Genomic DNA, 13692 nt, shown 5'->3' on the forward strand with positions numbered 1-13692 from the left:
CACACATCCTGTCTCCTGCAGGACTCCCAGGTGCTGCGCAGTATCACATTTCCACATTCAGTCCCAGAACGCTGCCAGCCAGCGTGCCGAGAAGTCGGAGCGAAAGACCGTCTGTGTGTTTGAGGGTGATACAGCACATATGGCCCAAATGATCTGGCAACTCTATTTATTACACACAAGAAGTTAAATTGAGCTTCATGAGGAGTGTGTGAACATACAGCTCTGGCAGCGGCCGTGCACCGTGATGTTTTGCAGGCCTGAACATATTGGTGTGTATGTGTGCCTGGAATTTCTATATAACATAGTTAGTGGCCATTTCTCTTCCAAGCACGCTGAATTGAGCTCTGTCAACTGGTTCAAAAAAAAAAAAGAAAATGAAGTTTTCCACATCTTGATTACTGCCATCTTCAATCACATCTCATTGGACAGCCATAAGGGAAGCCACATTTTAATTAGTCACATTAATTAATACAGCTGTTAAAGTCTTGGTCCAGTTCCCATTGCCATCAAATCATTTCACATGCCTGCACTAAAGTTCATGCAACATTGAGTTGTACTTCTGATTTTAGATTTATTTTTGTTTGTTTGTTTGTTTTTATCTCACTTTCCAGGTGTAATTGATTCAATTTAGTTCCAAATACGTTCACATGATAATTTCCTTAAATCTTATTATCGTTTGTGGCCAGATGAGTTTCATTAATATAAAAACATCTCTCTAGAGTTTTGGTCCCATGAGCTCTAATGCAATAAAGCATCTTTAACTACCATCTGCCCCGAATTATTCTCTAATTACCTAATAACCTCCAACATAAATGAACAGAGTATAACGTTGTAATGTTTTAATGTAGCACCTGAGTAATAATGTCAGATCAACTTGCTGTCTAGATACCGACAGCTGTCTCGTCTGCATCTCTGCTGGAAAAGGCACTGTTGCTTCAGTCGATGACGCCGGGTTTTATTGTGAATGAGTGATGCTGTGTTTTCATAACCGAGACAGATCTTCAGCACTTACCGCAGATCATACAGAGCGTACGTTCACCCCGTCCTCACTTTATTACACACTTTATTAAAACACTCTGACCAGAGATGAGAGGCTGCAAAATCCACACCATTATTTTTCTTAATGCCTGCGATCTATCTCTGTGCATTAATGCATCCGCAGAGGATTCCAATGAGTTTGTGCATACAGTAGTTGTACAGTGGTATATGCTTGATACATTTAAAAAATCAATAAATGAAAATATTATTTACAATGCTAAATATATATATATATATATATATATATATATATATATATATATATATATATATATATATATATATATATATATATTAGGTACATATTATTATATTATATTATAGATAGAGAGATAGATATAAAATGCACCTGAGGAGGGTTCCATTGAGTGTATGTGTACCTGTTATGGTGAGATTTAAACATTTTAAATAAATATATTCAAATATGATAAAATGCTCTATTTGTAATACATATAAAATAAGTCTAATAAAAAATCTATAAAAAATAATATCTAAATGTACATTTTAATTACTCTGCTTGCTCTAGCTTATTGTATAGAAGTTAAAACCATTATTTTATTTTTTATTTTTGGTGTCTATAACATAGTATGTGACATCACAGTGTGTGTGTGTGTGTGTGTGTGTTAGCAGCTGAGCGAGGTGAGGTGTGTAAATCGGGCTTTGCTGATGTATGTGTTTGGCATTTTTATGGTAATGGTGTCCGATAACATGTAATGAATTCATTATCCTGCCGTATTGCACCCTCATCTGCAAACAGACAGCCACTCAGGGACATACTGTAAGTGTGTGTGTGTGTGTGTGTGTGTGTGTGTGTGTGTGTTCAAGGTTCGATGAAAAATATTACATGGAATTATCATTCCTAATGAGATAATAATGATCTTGCTTTTGTTTAATTGGGAATTGTTTCATTTTATTAAACATTAAAGCATTTTATTGCTTGACTCTACTTACATTTATATTTAGTGAGTTCATTTGGTTTTATTTTTCTATGCGCTGGTGTAAAAGGTGATTGTGAAGTGATTTTAGTGTGTCGAGAATCTCAAGTCTCCGGTCGGTTGAGTTTGTTGAGAGAAATCTTGCAGAGAATAAATGATGTACGTGGCATCATGGCTGATCGAGTCGGCTCGTCTCAGCTCGGCTCGTCCCGCCCTTGTTTCTTCAGTTATAAAGCAATGCTTGAAACATGAGAACAATGGCACGGCTACAGAAACGTTTAAATAAACATTTGATTTCAATTTCAGCCCAGGAAACTGAGAGGTTCAGTCTCAGGCCTTACATTTATTCATTTATTTCTGAACAAATTAGTAGTGTTAAACACCAACTCTGTATTGCTGATTGCTGATATGATGTACTATATATTAATCATTATGATAATGATGATGATGAGGACAATGGGGGGAAAGCAAATTAATGGAGTATTTGGAATGTAATACTAGCACACTGCATAGTATGTACTGCATATTGCAGGGCAATAACCATAGATATTGACAGGAACAAATCCCACCAAATATTCCCATCAGCAGTCAATCTGGATGACATTTTCATAAATTATTACATTTGGTCCCCCTCAGAGCTGAATATGTGGTTGCATGCTGCCTATACAGCCTATTATTTTTAAATAAACACAAAATGCAATTATAGTTTTGATCAGCTAAACTGTAATGTGTATGCTGGATTCAAGCCGGTAGTGTCCATTTGTGCATGCCTTTTTTTTAAAAGGTAAAGCATGTGCATGTTTTACACTTTGTCTGATCCATAATGAGTAAAGAAAAAAAAAAGTTTGGTTGTCAGATCTCACTGAGCAAGTGGTGCTCATCTTGTTTAAATATATATATATATATATATATATATATATATATATATATATATATATATATATATATATATATAAAAGGTTATTTTGCATTTTAAACCAATTGTTTGTAAAATGGCTTTTGGCAAGCTGATCAAAAAATGAATCAAGAAAAAGATTCAAATCAGTCTATTGCATATTCAATGCATATGGCTTTCCATTGCATAGATGTTTTCTTTACAGTGAAAAATATATATATATTTTGTTTTTAACATTTGTTAAATTTAAAAATATTTATTATTTTGAGAACTGTTCAATGGAAATGTCTTCTGGGAACCCAAAATCCCATAAACATTGAGGGAACATTGTTTTGAAATGTTCCTAATATGTTAAAATTGTTCTTGCCGTGATTATAACATTATTTGAAGGCCACAAAAGCATTGCTTAAAACGTTCTAACTTTATTTTGACCTAAAATGTTTATTTCAATGTTTACTTGTAACATTCTAAGAACATTTTCTCACAACATTTAAAGAACTTTCATCAAGGACAGATAACATCTCGAGAACACTCCGAGAATGTTGTTCTAAGAATGTTCTCGTTGCAGCAAATATTAAATAACGTTATAAGAACGTTCCATAAACCTTACTTTAGGAACGTTTTGTTTTAATAGCTGTCAGACCAGACCTAAAGAGTAAGAAAGTCCAGCAGTTCGTGTTCGAGTAGGCCTCTCACAAACTCTTTCACTCTCTCACACAGAAGCTCCTTCCCTCTTGCTCTGCTTGGCTTCATATTTCTCCATTACGCAGGTTTTTAAACACCTCTTGTACTGCTATTAGAGAAAAAAGAAGCCGAAGGAGAAGAAGTTCTGCACTATTTATCCCGTCAGACTATCAATCACTGTCGCTCTCGCTGCCCCGTCTTGGGCGCAAAGACAGCGCGCCGTGGCCAGCCATTTGTCAAAGCGGCCCCGGAGGCTACGCATGGCTGTGTCCGCGGAGGACGGCCTGTCGTCGGGCCGATGTGGATGAACGAAAGCGCTATGCAAATTAGCGGCTAATCTGTGGCGGAGCACAGGCGCGCCAGGCTCGCAGGTTCCATTACTCCTCTTTAGCTCGGTTGATTATGATTAAACTGATGCCTGCCGATCGGTTTTAACCCTTTTGCCCGCCAAAAAAGCAGCCCGGTGCGGACGCCTCGCTTTGGCTGGAGGCGCGTGGAAGATGAACTGTCTGTTCATATAAATAAACACGCTAAGGTTTAGTCTCGACGGTCCCCACAGAATCAGCACTTTAGAGTGGAATTTCCCCTTTTTCTTATGCCAATGAAATAACCTTATGAAAATGAGGGGAAATGGTGAAATGAAGGCCCACTTCACTACACCTGACAGAGCTGATGTTGCCTAAAACACGACATTTAAATGTCTCCCACTGCAAAATCTGAGCTCAGAATCTAATGTTGGAAGTTTATGTTATTCAATAGACATTAAGATTACACTTGTCTTCAGCAGGCGGATGCTGTGGATGAAAAAAAAAGAGAGATGGAAGCAGCAATGTTTTGATTGATGGCTTCCATCATCCTGCATCCCCTTCTTCACCACATCCTCAAAAATGAGTGTTTTTGTGTATGTCCCCCGTCCAGTAGGCTAAAGATAAGGTCTGGTAGCCACAAACTAAGACCTTTGTGAGAACATGCTCTAAGCAAGATTTTGAGAGCAATGGCCTTAGTCCTGTTGTGTTATTTCTTTGTCATTGTTCATTTTTATTTAGTAGGCCAATCGTTTTGTTTGCACTTCTTGCACTTTTTCCAACCTCGTAATCCAGTTCAGTGTGCATTGTCCACTCTTTGTCCCCACAATTATTATTCTGAGGTTTCTTTTATTCACAGACAATGGCATCTTCATGTGGATACCACACTCAGCACATTTTGCTCTATTATTTTCCAGATGCAACCATTGTTTACTCCATTGTATAGAATGGAAAACGGGAACGAGAGATGTGAAATAAAGAGAGGATTTCATTCAGCAGAATAAAACAAAGAAAAATAACTGTCATGCTTTTTCCTCCTCCTTTAAAACAGCTTTATCTGCACCCGTTGCCCATCTGTCCATTTCTTTCCCTCTGTGGACTACAATATGACATAACTTCATTCTCTCAATAGACTGACAGTAATTTCATTTTCAATTTGTTGTGGTTCAAGGTAGTAATGATGACTGACGGGTGCTACTGCCACCTGGTGGAAAAACATTCAACTGCAGAGCTCTAACCGCACAGCTGTTGTTTCTACTCTGTTTTTACAGAGTTTACGGTTTCTACAGGGGAACCTGATGTTCATGAATCCCGCCACGAGGAGGCGCACTAACACAGAACACGCTTTCAATGAAACAAGGTAAACATAAACAATGGAATAAAACGAATGTGATGTGTCTGAGAGTATGACCAGTTTGTCACAAAATCATTTAATGAAAAACAACTTATTATTAATCAAAACTGAGATTAATCCAATTAATGCATTTTAATTGAGCTAGTAAAATATGTTGCATTTTAATTCTAATATGAGAAAGAAGATGCAGTAAAAAATATATTATATTAGGCTACTCATATTGTAGATTAAAGAGCACTTAATTTGTCGGTTTTAATGATTTTTCATAGTTTTCATAGAGGTGTATTTGCAGAAAAATACAGGCTATATATTTATAGCCAATGTAAAATGCAGTCTAGAGATATTTGCATTTATTTATGTATATTTGCATTTCAAAAATGAAAAATATAAATAAATAAAAAATATGTCAGTAAATGTATACATTTAAATGATATCAAAATCACTTAATGAAAAACAACTTTTTTGTTATTGATAATTAAATCAAGATTATTCAATTTTTTCTCAACTGCGGTAGTAAAACATTTTAATTCTAATTTGAGAAAGAAGTAGATTTATAAAAGCAATAAAAATGCATTCATATAACATCTGTTTGTAATTTATAGAGCACCTAATTTATCAGTTTGCACACCCCAATGGTTTTTCATAGACAACACACACACACACACACACACACACACACAGAGAGGGGGAGGGGGGCGGCAAAGCACACACAACTCATCTCTCTCTCTTGATCAATAATTAATTGAAATACATGCCATAATTCATTCAAATAAATGTGATCTAACTGCACTATTTCATCTCTATGTCTGATTTGATGCGGGCAGTATGCTAGCGCTAACTGTAAATTACAAACTGTAATTTCTACCCTTCCGGTCAACTATTGAGCTGGAAAGAGTAAAGAGTTTTAACTTTGTCTATAACTTGGCAGATGACCATGGAATTAGCGGACAATCAACGGGCCGGTGGTTCTTGGCAAAATCCTTCAGTGCAAGGCAAACCCTTGATTAGCCAATAATAGGCTATAGAAAAATATATGATTTCATATGGTGGAATAACACATTTCCCAAATATCTATAATTTATTTCTAAGTCATGAAGCAGGTTTAGCAGGTTTAAACCGAATGCCTGAAGTTATCTTATCATTAATTTAAAGGGAGACACTTCTTAAATTCTGAATTGGTATGAACTGCTAAAAGTTCAAATCAAAAGTCAGATATCAGAAATTGTGCAAATACTTTACATGCCCAAATTGTTCCTTTTAAACTGAAAATTACTCTTTTTGGGCCAAATGAAGTCTCCCTTCAGAAGCCATAAGATAATGATTAATGGACTGTGTGTTCTGCAGACTGTGAAGCCGCAGATCTTGGCTTCCATGAGCAATCTACCAACGCCAGAGCCCAGCTGGTGATGAGCAGCCCCCCAGCCACACGCTTTTTTGAGTGGGCCATGAAATGTGGCTTGTTCTTATTTAATCCCTGTGTGTATGAAGGCCGCATATGCTTTCTTACTGCCAGCGCACCACGTGAACCAAGCAGTCCTATACAGAGGGCAAGTCCTCCTTAACACACCCAGCTAGGCCAGCGGTCAGCCATTAGTATCTCTCAACCAGCCTAATCGCTCCCGTGGACTTCCTGGCATCCCTTCTCTGGCCATGGTTCCTGTTCAACTGCAGCCACAGCCTTCTCAAATAAACAAGACGGAGAGCCTGCCCTCTACTGGCAGGACGTGGAGATGCTTTCTTTCTTTCTTTGAACAAAAGTAAATCTATCTCACAATATATTAGAGCTTAGATTCTCTGCCCGAGCCCGAGCCCGAGCCCGAGCCCGAGCTCGGGTAGGGCCCTTGATAAAGCACGTCACGTGTCATGCGCAGCGTCTCGTCCACTCGCAGTCTCGCATGCGTGACGCATCACAGCCTACTATTCAGTAGATTAAGTGCAACATGGAGCTTGAAGAAGCAAAGAAAAAAAAAGGAGAATTAACTTTGAGCAAGTTTTGAGGAAAATCGGAGGTATGGAAACATTTTAAACTAGTCGTGGGGAGTGACAACATATGTGTTGGCTTTGTCTCGTGCATTAAATGCGGCAAATAATATTTTATTAGGAAATATATTTATTTCGTTTAAATGTGTCCATTTTTATTTTTATTGTCATTATTGTCATTACATATTTAAATAATATAAAATAAAATAAAAAACTGTAAATATATATATATATTCATTCATTCATTCAATCAATCAATCAATCAATCAATCAATCAATCAATCAATCAATCAATCAATTTTATTTAACATGTTTGTACATCTTTTAACATTGCAGACAAGGTTTTTGAGATGCACATCTAAGCTCAGTAGTAATTATTTAAATAAACAAGAAAATAATCTAAAAAGACAATGATGATGAAGATGATAATTTCGATGGGGAAAAAACAGCAACAAAACAGAAAACATTGTGTTTTCTAGAATGTGCAAAATAGAATTGCCTCTGCATACATGTTAATATATTGATATTGTCTCCAAGATTGTGAAATGTAGGTCTAGCATACTCTTTATAGACAGTGCAAAAAAGAGAAAATTACATACAAATAATTAAATATACAGAATATATTAAACTATTACACAGATGATGTGTAGAGATGCTACACAGAAACTTCTTCACAGATGATGTGCAGAGATGAAAACAATGTGCAGCGAGGATGAGTTGCATAGCTAGCTTATCTAAAAAAAAAGTGCAGTGTGCAGAGAGTTATTGGGTAACTCTACACTAGTCTCTAAGGTGCAGTGTGGTTAATGTCCATGTTTAGCAGTCTGATAGTGTGAGGGAATAAACTTCTGAGCCTCTCCGTTTTTGCCATCAGACTGCGGAAGCCATGTCAAGGCAGAAATATTTATACTGCATCTAAAAGACTATGCACGCTAGGCATTAACATTACCATAGTAAACATGGTAAATGAAACCACTTGAAGAAATCAGATGTTAGCTTCTTTTTCAGAATCGTGTATTTATTTAGTAACATATTTTATCTGCCATAAGTCTCGTGGCCCGACGGTGGATACGCAGCACTCCTTTTGCCTCGGAGCTACAGTTTCGAGGCTATTAGCCCCGCCGGTCCTACTAAAGCACTGGCCCGCACTGGCCTGACAGTGGAAAAGTGGCTAATGAAAAAAGTACCAGGTACTGTACCATGTGGAAAACCCCCCAAAAGTGAACTGTACTGTGGCGTACCATGCAGTGGTAAAGCACACGTGGTCTCGCCGAGTGTTCCAAGTTCCATCACATGATCCAGGTCCTGTTCCTCTTCACGGGCCTGGCCCTCCATCCCTCCGTCCTTCCGTCCCTTCACCATATGGGGATATGTCACGCCTGGTTTTGGGGTTTGTTTTATGTTCATGTTTTCATGTCTTTTATTCTGTAGTTAAGTCATGGTTCATGTCTAGTCATGTGGTTTCTTTGCCCTCTTGTATTCCTTTGTTCGTCGTTGTGTATTGAACGTAGGTATTAACTGCTGTTTGGAGAGTTGTTTCATGTCTGGATTTCACTCAATAAATCAACATACAAAATCAACGAAAAAAATATTATAACAATCTCTGCTGATTACATTCCCAACATCCCTTTTATAACATCTTAACCACAAACTAATGTAACATCAAAAGCTGATCCCGTCATTAATCCTCTACACACAAGTGTGTATATAGCTATTGTTCTGTGATGATGACAAGGATGTCACATGGCTCTGTTTATTCAGACAGCAGAGGGAGGAGGGGCTGATGTGTGGCTGCTGGAGGGAGGAGTCACGCACCTGTGAATCTACACCTGGCTCCCAGAGAGAACGAGAAGGACAGCCAAGCTGGAGGAGAGACAGAAGAGAAGCGATAGACAGCAACTCCCTTAAATCCATATTAAAAAAGGGGGTCCTAGAGGGCCTCAACTGCTGGACTCAACTGGACAGAGAACTGAACCTAAGGATACTGACGCAGATAACAACCGCCTTAACAGACGTATATTAACCTGCACAGGTGAGAGAGGCTTATTACTGGGATTCAATGGCCGGGAAAACTCTTTAAACTCCTTGGAACATCATCTAGTTGCAATTAGTTTCATATTTGACCGATACAATTACTGTGCAAAATGCAGATCAAAGGAAATTAAAATTGAGTTCTAAAGAAAGAAACGAATGGAACGTATGGAAATTTGTAGTAAGTTCTAGAGAAAAAGTGTATTGATAGCTGTTCATTTTAATGACCTTTGGACAGAGACGCATTTGATTACACATTCATAGCAAACAGTGAACCTTTATCTCTGACTAATCATGCACAATGAGGAGCCTGAGATGTGTGTGTGTGTGTGTGTGTGTGTGTGGATTATTTCAATCAAGTGAACACTTTGAAATGCAAAACATTTTTTTCAGTTGTGTCAACAGTACAAGTTCAGCAGGCACCATGAGCATCTTTTGAATTTACTTATCCTGACAGAATCATTGCATTGGGAATAATCCAGTCGAGAAAGTCCTGAACTCATAGATCACAACCCTTTAAATAAGAGATAACTGTGATAAATGTTTCTCTCAGTCCAAAACTAGTGATTTATTCCTAGTAGAATATTAGTCTAATTCAAGTGTACAAATACAAGAAGAACCGAGCAACGTTATGAAATTAAATGCGAACATTATGGAGTCTAGTGCCTCTGCGGCATGTTTATTTTGTTTACTATGTGCTTGGGATTTGTATTCACACACAAAGTTCCCTTCTCCCATTAATAGGACCTTTCAGTTTTGTTTCTACTAGACAAAAAAAACTAAAAAAAAACTCACATGTATCTCCTCAGAAACGTCTCAAACTCTACTCAGATGTGCGAAGTCTAAAATCTGCAATCAAAAGTCACCGAATTCAATATGAATACAAAAGTTTCCAGTACTCTTAAATATTTAAGATCTCCAACTTTAAAAGAGCAACTTCCAAGCAGTAACATGTTCCTCTGGGGAAACTTGGGACCAATTTTTTTCTTTTCTTTTCTTTTCTTTTCTTTACTTTTCATGCTATCCCAATCTTACGCTCTTTTTGAAATCGGTGTAAAATAGTGTCAAACAACATGAAAATAAACCTGAACTAGGCACATTTTGGGGCTGTAAGCACAAACACAAGTACATTTTTACCGCAGTTCTTCGATCTCCACAATTCCTGTCCTTTGCACTACTTTTACTCACGATGTACCACGACTCCCTCACAGTGTGACTGTTCTCAGAGCGAAGCTCTCCGAGGACCTCCAGTTAACACCTGATGTGTTTTTCCAACCACCGCCAAAATAATAAATTCCTCTCGTGGGAGCTTCTGTTGAAACTAAATGTACTTTGTGTCGTTATTATTGTAATGCCTGTAATGAATGGAAAAGTTTGACAAATCTAAGCTATTGTTTTCTCTACATTATCATGATCTGTCAGTCTTATCAAATCCTTGAATAATCAGCGCACACAGTTCCTGATGGCTCTTGACATGCTCCCGGAAAGCACTGGCCTTTCCTTCTGAACAATGATTTCCTTGCCCTTATCATTATTTTGATCTTTGTATGAAAACCACATGCACGCATAACAGCATGAAGTGCTTAAACTTTTGCTTAAAAGTTCCCCTTGCATGCGAAGAGAAACCTTCCTTATCTAAATCCTGCATGATATTTCCCATTGTAAAGCGTAAATATACCGTTTCAAAATCGATGTTTGTATTATGAATTACGATTTAAACTACAGTTGCAAGCAATAAATTAATCAAAATGTTAAAGACTGTATATGTTGACATCTCATTTTTAACATCGAAACCAAATACTTTTACAGTATGCACTTTACAGTATGTTGTAAAATACATACACAAAATAAATACACAAAGTTTTCAGTCATTCTACTTCAAAACTAATCATTTTTTAAACTTATTAGCAATTTCTGGCTAAAATGTATTTCAAAGCAAATCCTATACCATTTGTTTCAGTATAATGAAATATTCTTGTTCAAACCATCTGGATTAAAGGCCTTCTTTTTATAAGGTTAAAAGCGGTTAAAAACAAGGCTGTAAACTTGAAAGGGAGCTGACTGTCACCACCTGATCTCTGTTTGCTCTCGTGAACATAAAAGCAGGAGCAAGAGTCAAAGCCCTGAGAGAGCCAACAGAAATTAGCATACTGTATGAAAATGACCACTCTGTTGCTAAGCAGCAGAGCCAAGCCTTTCCCAGTGAATGGATGTTACCACGCTACAGCAGTTTTGTGTGAATCTGAGTGTGGGAGTTGATTTTCACATTTCACAGCTGGCTGATTCAGCTCGAGATGTGGTAATGGACAGTGAAGCAATACAAGTTTTCCAGGATATCAAAAAGTAGCCCAGAGTATTTGCTTTATTGCTGCCATTGTGTGTGTGTGAAATATGATCTGGAGCTTAATTTGCACATTTCCGCCATGTGTGCTGTTATATCGAAGGCATGCTTGCTTTTATTGTAATGGTTTACTTCAAAGCAGTCATTCTAGCTTGTGTGTGAATGCGCTCTGGACTCTTAACATGTGAACGGACCATGTAAAATCACATGAATGAATGAATCGTTTAAAATGCATTTATAGTGTGAGCAAAGCAGCCTAAAACTGCAACATTCAGACCTGAGATGTGAAGTCCAAGAGGTCAGATGTTATAATCAATGTGTTCAGTTTGTGGCCTGCATGGAGACCGTGTTCAGAGAAAGATTAATATTGACTTTTTTTTTTTTTTTGAGCATTTCAAAGTTTGAATGCTCTTTTTAGCTCAATTTGATGTTTTGCCACATTATTAATTTAGTTCAACTGACCTATAAATTAAATAGTGACATTTATAAACAGTTTTGTGTACATAAATTATAATCCAAAAGTTTGGATTCAGAAGGATTTCTCTCTTTAAAACAAAAAAAAAAGAAATTCATATTTTTATTTGAGGACACATTACATTAAATAAAAATTACAGTAAAGGCTTTTAAATTGTAACAAAGAATTTCTATTTGACCTAAATTCTGTTTTTTACATTTTATATTCATTAAGAATCCTGAAAAATTGTATCGCTTTTCCACAAACATATTGATCAGCACAATTGTTTTTAACTTAATTAGAATAATTATAATAAATTCTGCTTGAGCAGCAAATCAAATTATGTGGCACTAAATTTCAGCTTTGCATAAAATGTGATAATATTACACAATATTAAGGTTTTAACTGTATTTTTCAAGTGTGCATAAATGCATGTACTGCCCCAAACATTTGAACCATAGTGTGTATATTCAGTATTATTAACTCGTATACCAATACATACGAAATTAAATATGCCAAACATAAAATCGTTTAACATTAGCATGTTCTACAATTAGCATCTCCATCCTCATAGCATATAGCTGCAGTATAGCATGTGTGAAATTTGAGGCCTGTAACTGAAGCTGTACAGCTGAAAACGTTGCATACCTCCACCATATGGTGCTTATTGAATTGCACTAAAAAATTCATTAGCAGCTGCCCCTTATAATGTGAGACCAAACTTACATTAGCATTAGCTCACACCCTCAGGGCTCAGCTTACACATTATGACCATTCCTATTACTTATGTTCGAATTGAACACAAAAAGCAATACGTTTATAATCCATTCTCCTATTTAGGCCTATGATGCTTAGTCACAAATATAACACTCTCATGTATATGCATGTCATTCTGTCTCCCTTGCAGAGCTATCAAAGTCTGTTTTCTTCTAAATGGCGACCGCAGAACCAGCACCAGCCTGGTGGAAACTGACCTTCCTGCGGAAGAAGAAATCAGAGCCCAAAGTGTTGTACGAAATCCCTGGAGACCACAGCAGCAACGCCGGGGAGACGGCCGGGACACCGGACGCAGCTACGGACAGCCAGTTTAATGCCCGCTTGGAACGCATCGTGGACAAAACGGCGACAAAGGGGCGACACGTGAAAGTCTCACATTCGGGCCGGTTTAAAGAGAAGAAGAGAATCCGCTCTACGCTGGCAGAAAACCCTGAGCTGTTCCCTGAGGCAGAAACAACGACTAATGAGAATAATAAAAGTGGAAAATAGAGTCTCTGTGTAAACATGGTAGGGTCACTGTGCAAGAAGCCACTCAAGAGGGCCTTGGTCTATGTAGCACTCTTCCATTGATGTCCTCTGTAGTTTACAATCACCTGAGGTTGAGCCTGAAGCTGGAAAAGGACCGCTGAATTAGTGATCTATACTAATGTTTAGGAACAAAGACGGGCACAAACCCAAAGATCAGGTTTCTCCACAGATACGCACGGCAGGACCGCATTGTGGTCGTCTGATGAAAGGCTGACAGTTGGCACATGTTTAGTCAAGAGAAATCTACCGTGAGAGAATCAAATCAATCATACATCAACACAAGATATCAGTAATGCTCTGATTATTCTAGTTTCCTGTTTTCATATATATATATATATATATATATATATATATATATATATATATATAT

General features: G+C 37.4%; 1 protein-coding gene across 1 annotated transcript; it reads left to right on the forward strand.

Moving 5' to 3' along the window:
- The first annotated feature begins 8972 nt into the window (after positions 1-8972).
- LOC113047622 (proline-rich protein 15-like protein A) lies at positions 8973-13648 on the forward strand. Its single transcript, XM_026208983.1, has 2 exons — positions 8973-9223; positions 12925-13648. Exon 2 carries the CDS (start codon positions 12951-12953, stop codon positions 13281-13283), a length of 333 nt encoding a protein of 110 aa, XP_026064768.1. The 5' UTR covers positions 8973-9223; positions 12925-12950; the 3' UTR covers positions 13284-13648.
- The last annotated feature ends 44 nt before the right edge of the window (positions 13649-13692 follow it).

The sequence above is a fragment of the Carassius auratus genome, chromosome 28 (genome assembly GCF_003368295.1).
Source record: "Carassius auratus strain Wakin chromosome 28, ASM336829v1, whole genome shotgun sequence".
Classification (NCBI taxonomy): domain Eukaryota; kingdom Metazoa; phylum Chordata; class Actinopteri; order Cypriniformes; family Cyprinidae; genus Carassius; species Carassius auratus.

Excerpts from the sequence above, each read along its gene's own strand:
- LOC113047622 (XM_026208983.1), top strand. The coding sequence starts at position 12,951 with ATGGCGACCGCAGAACCAGCACCAGCCTGGTGGAAACTGACCTTCCTG.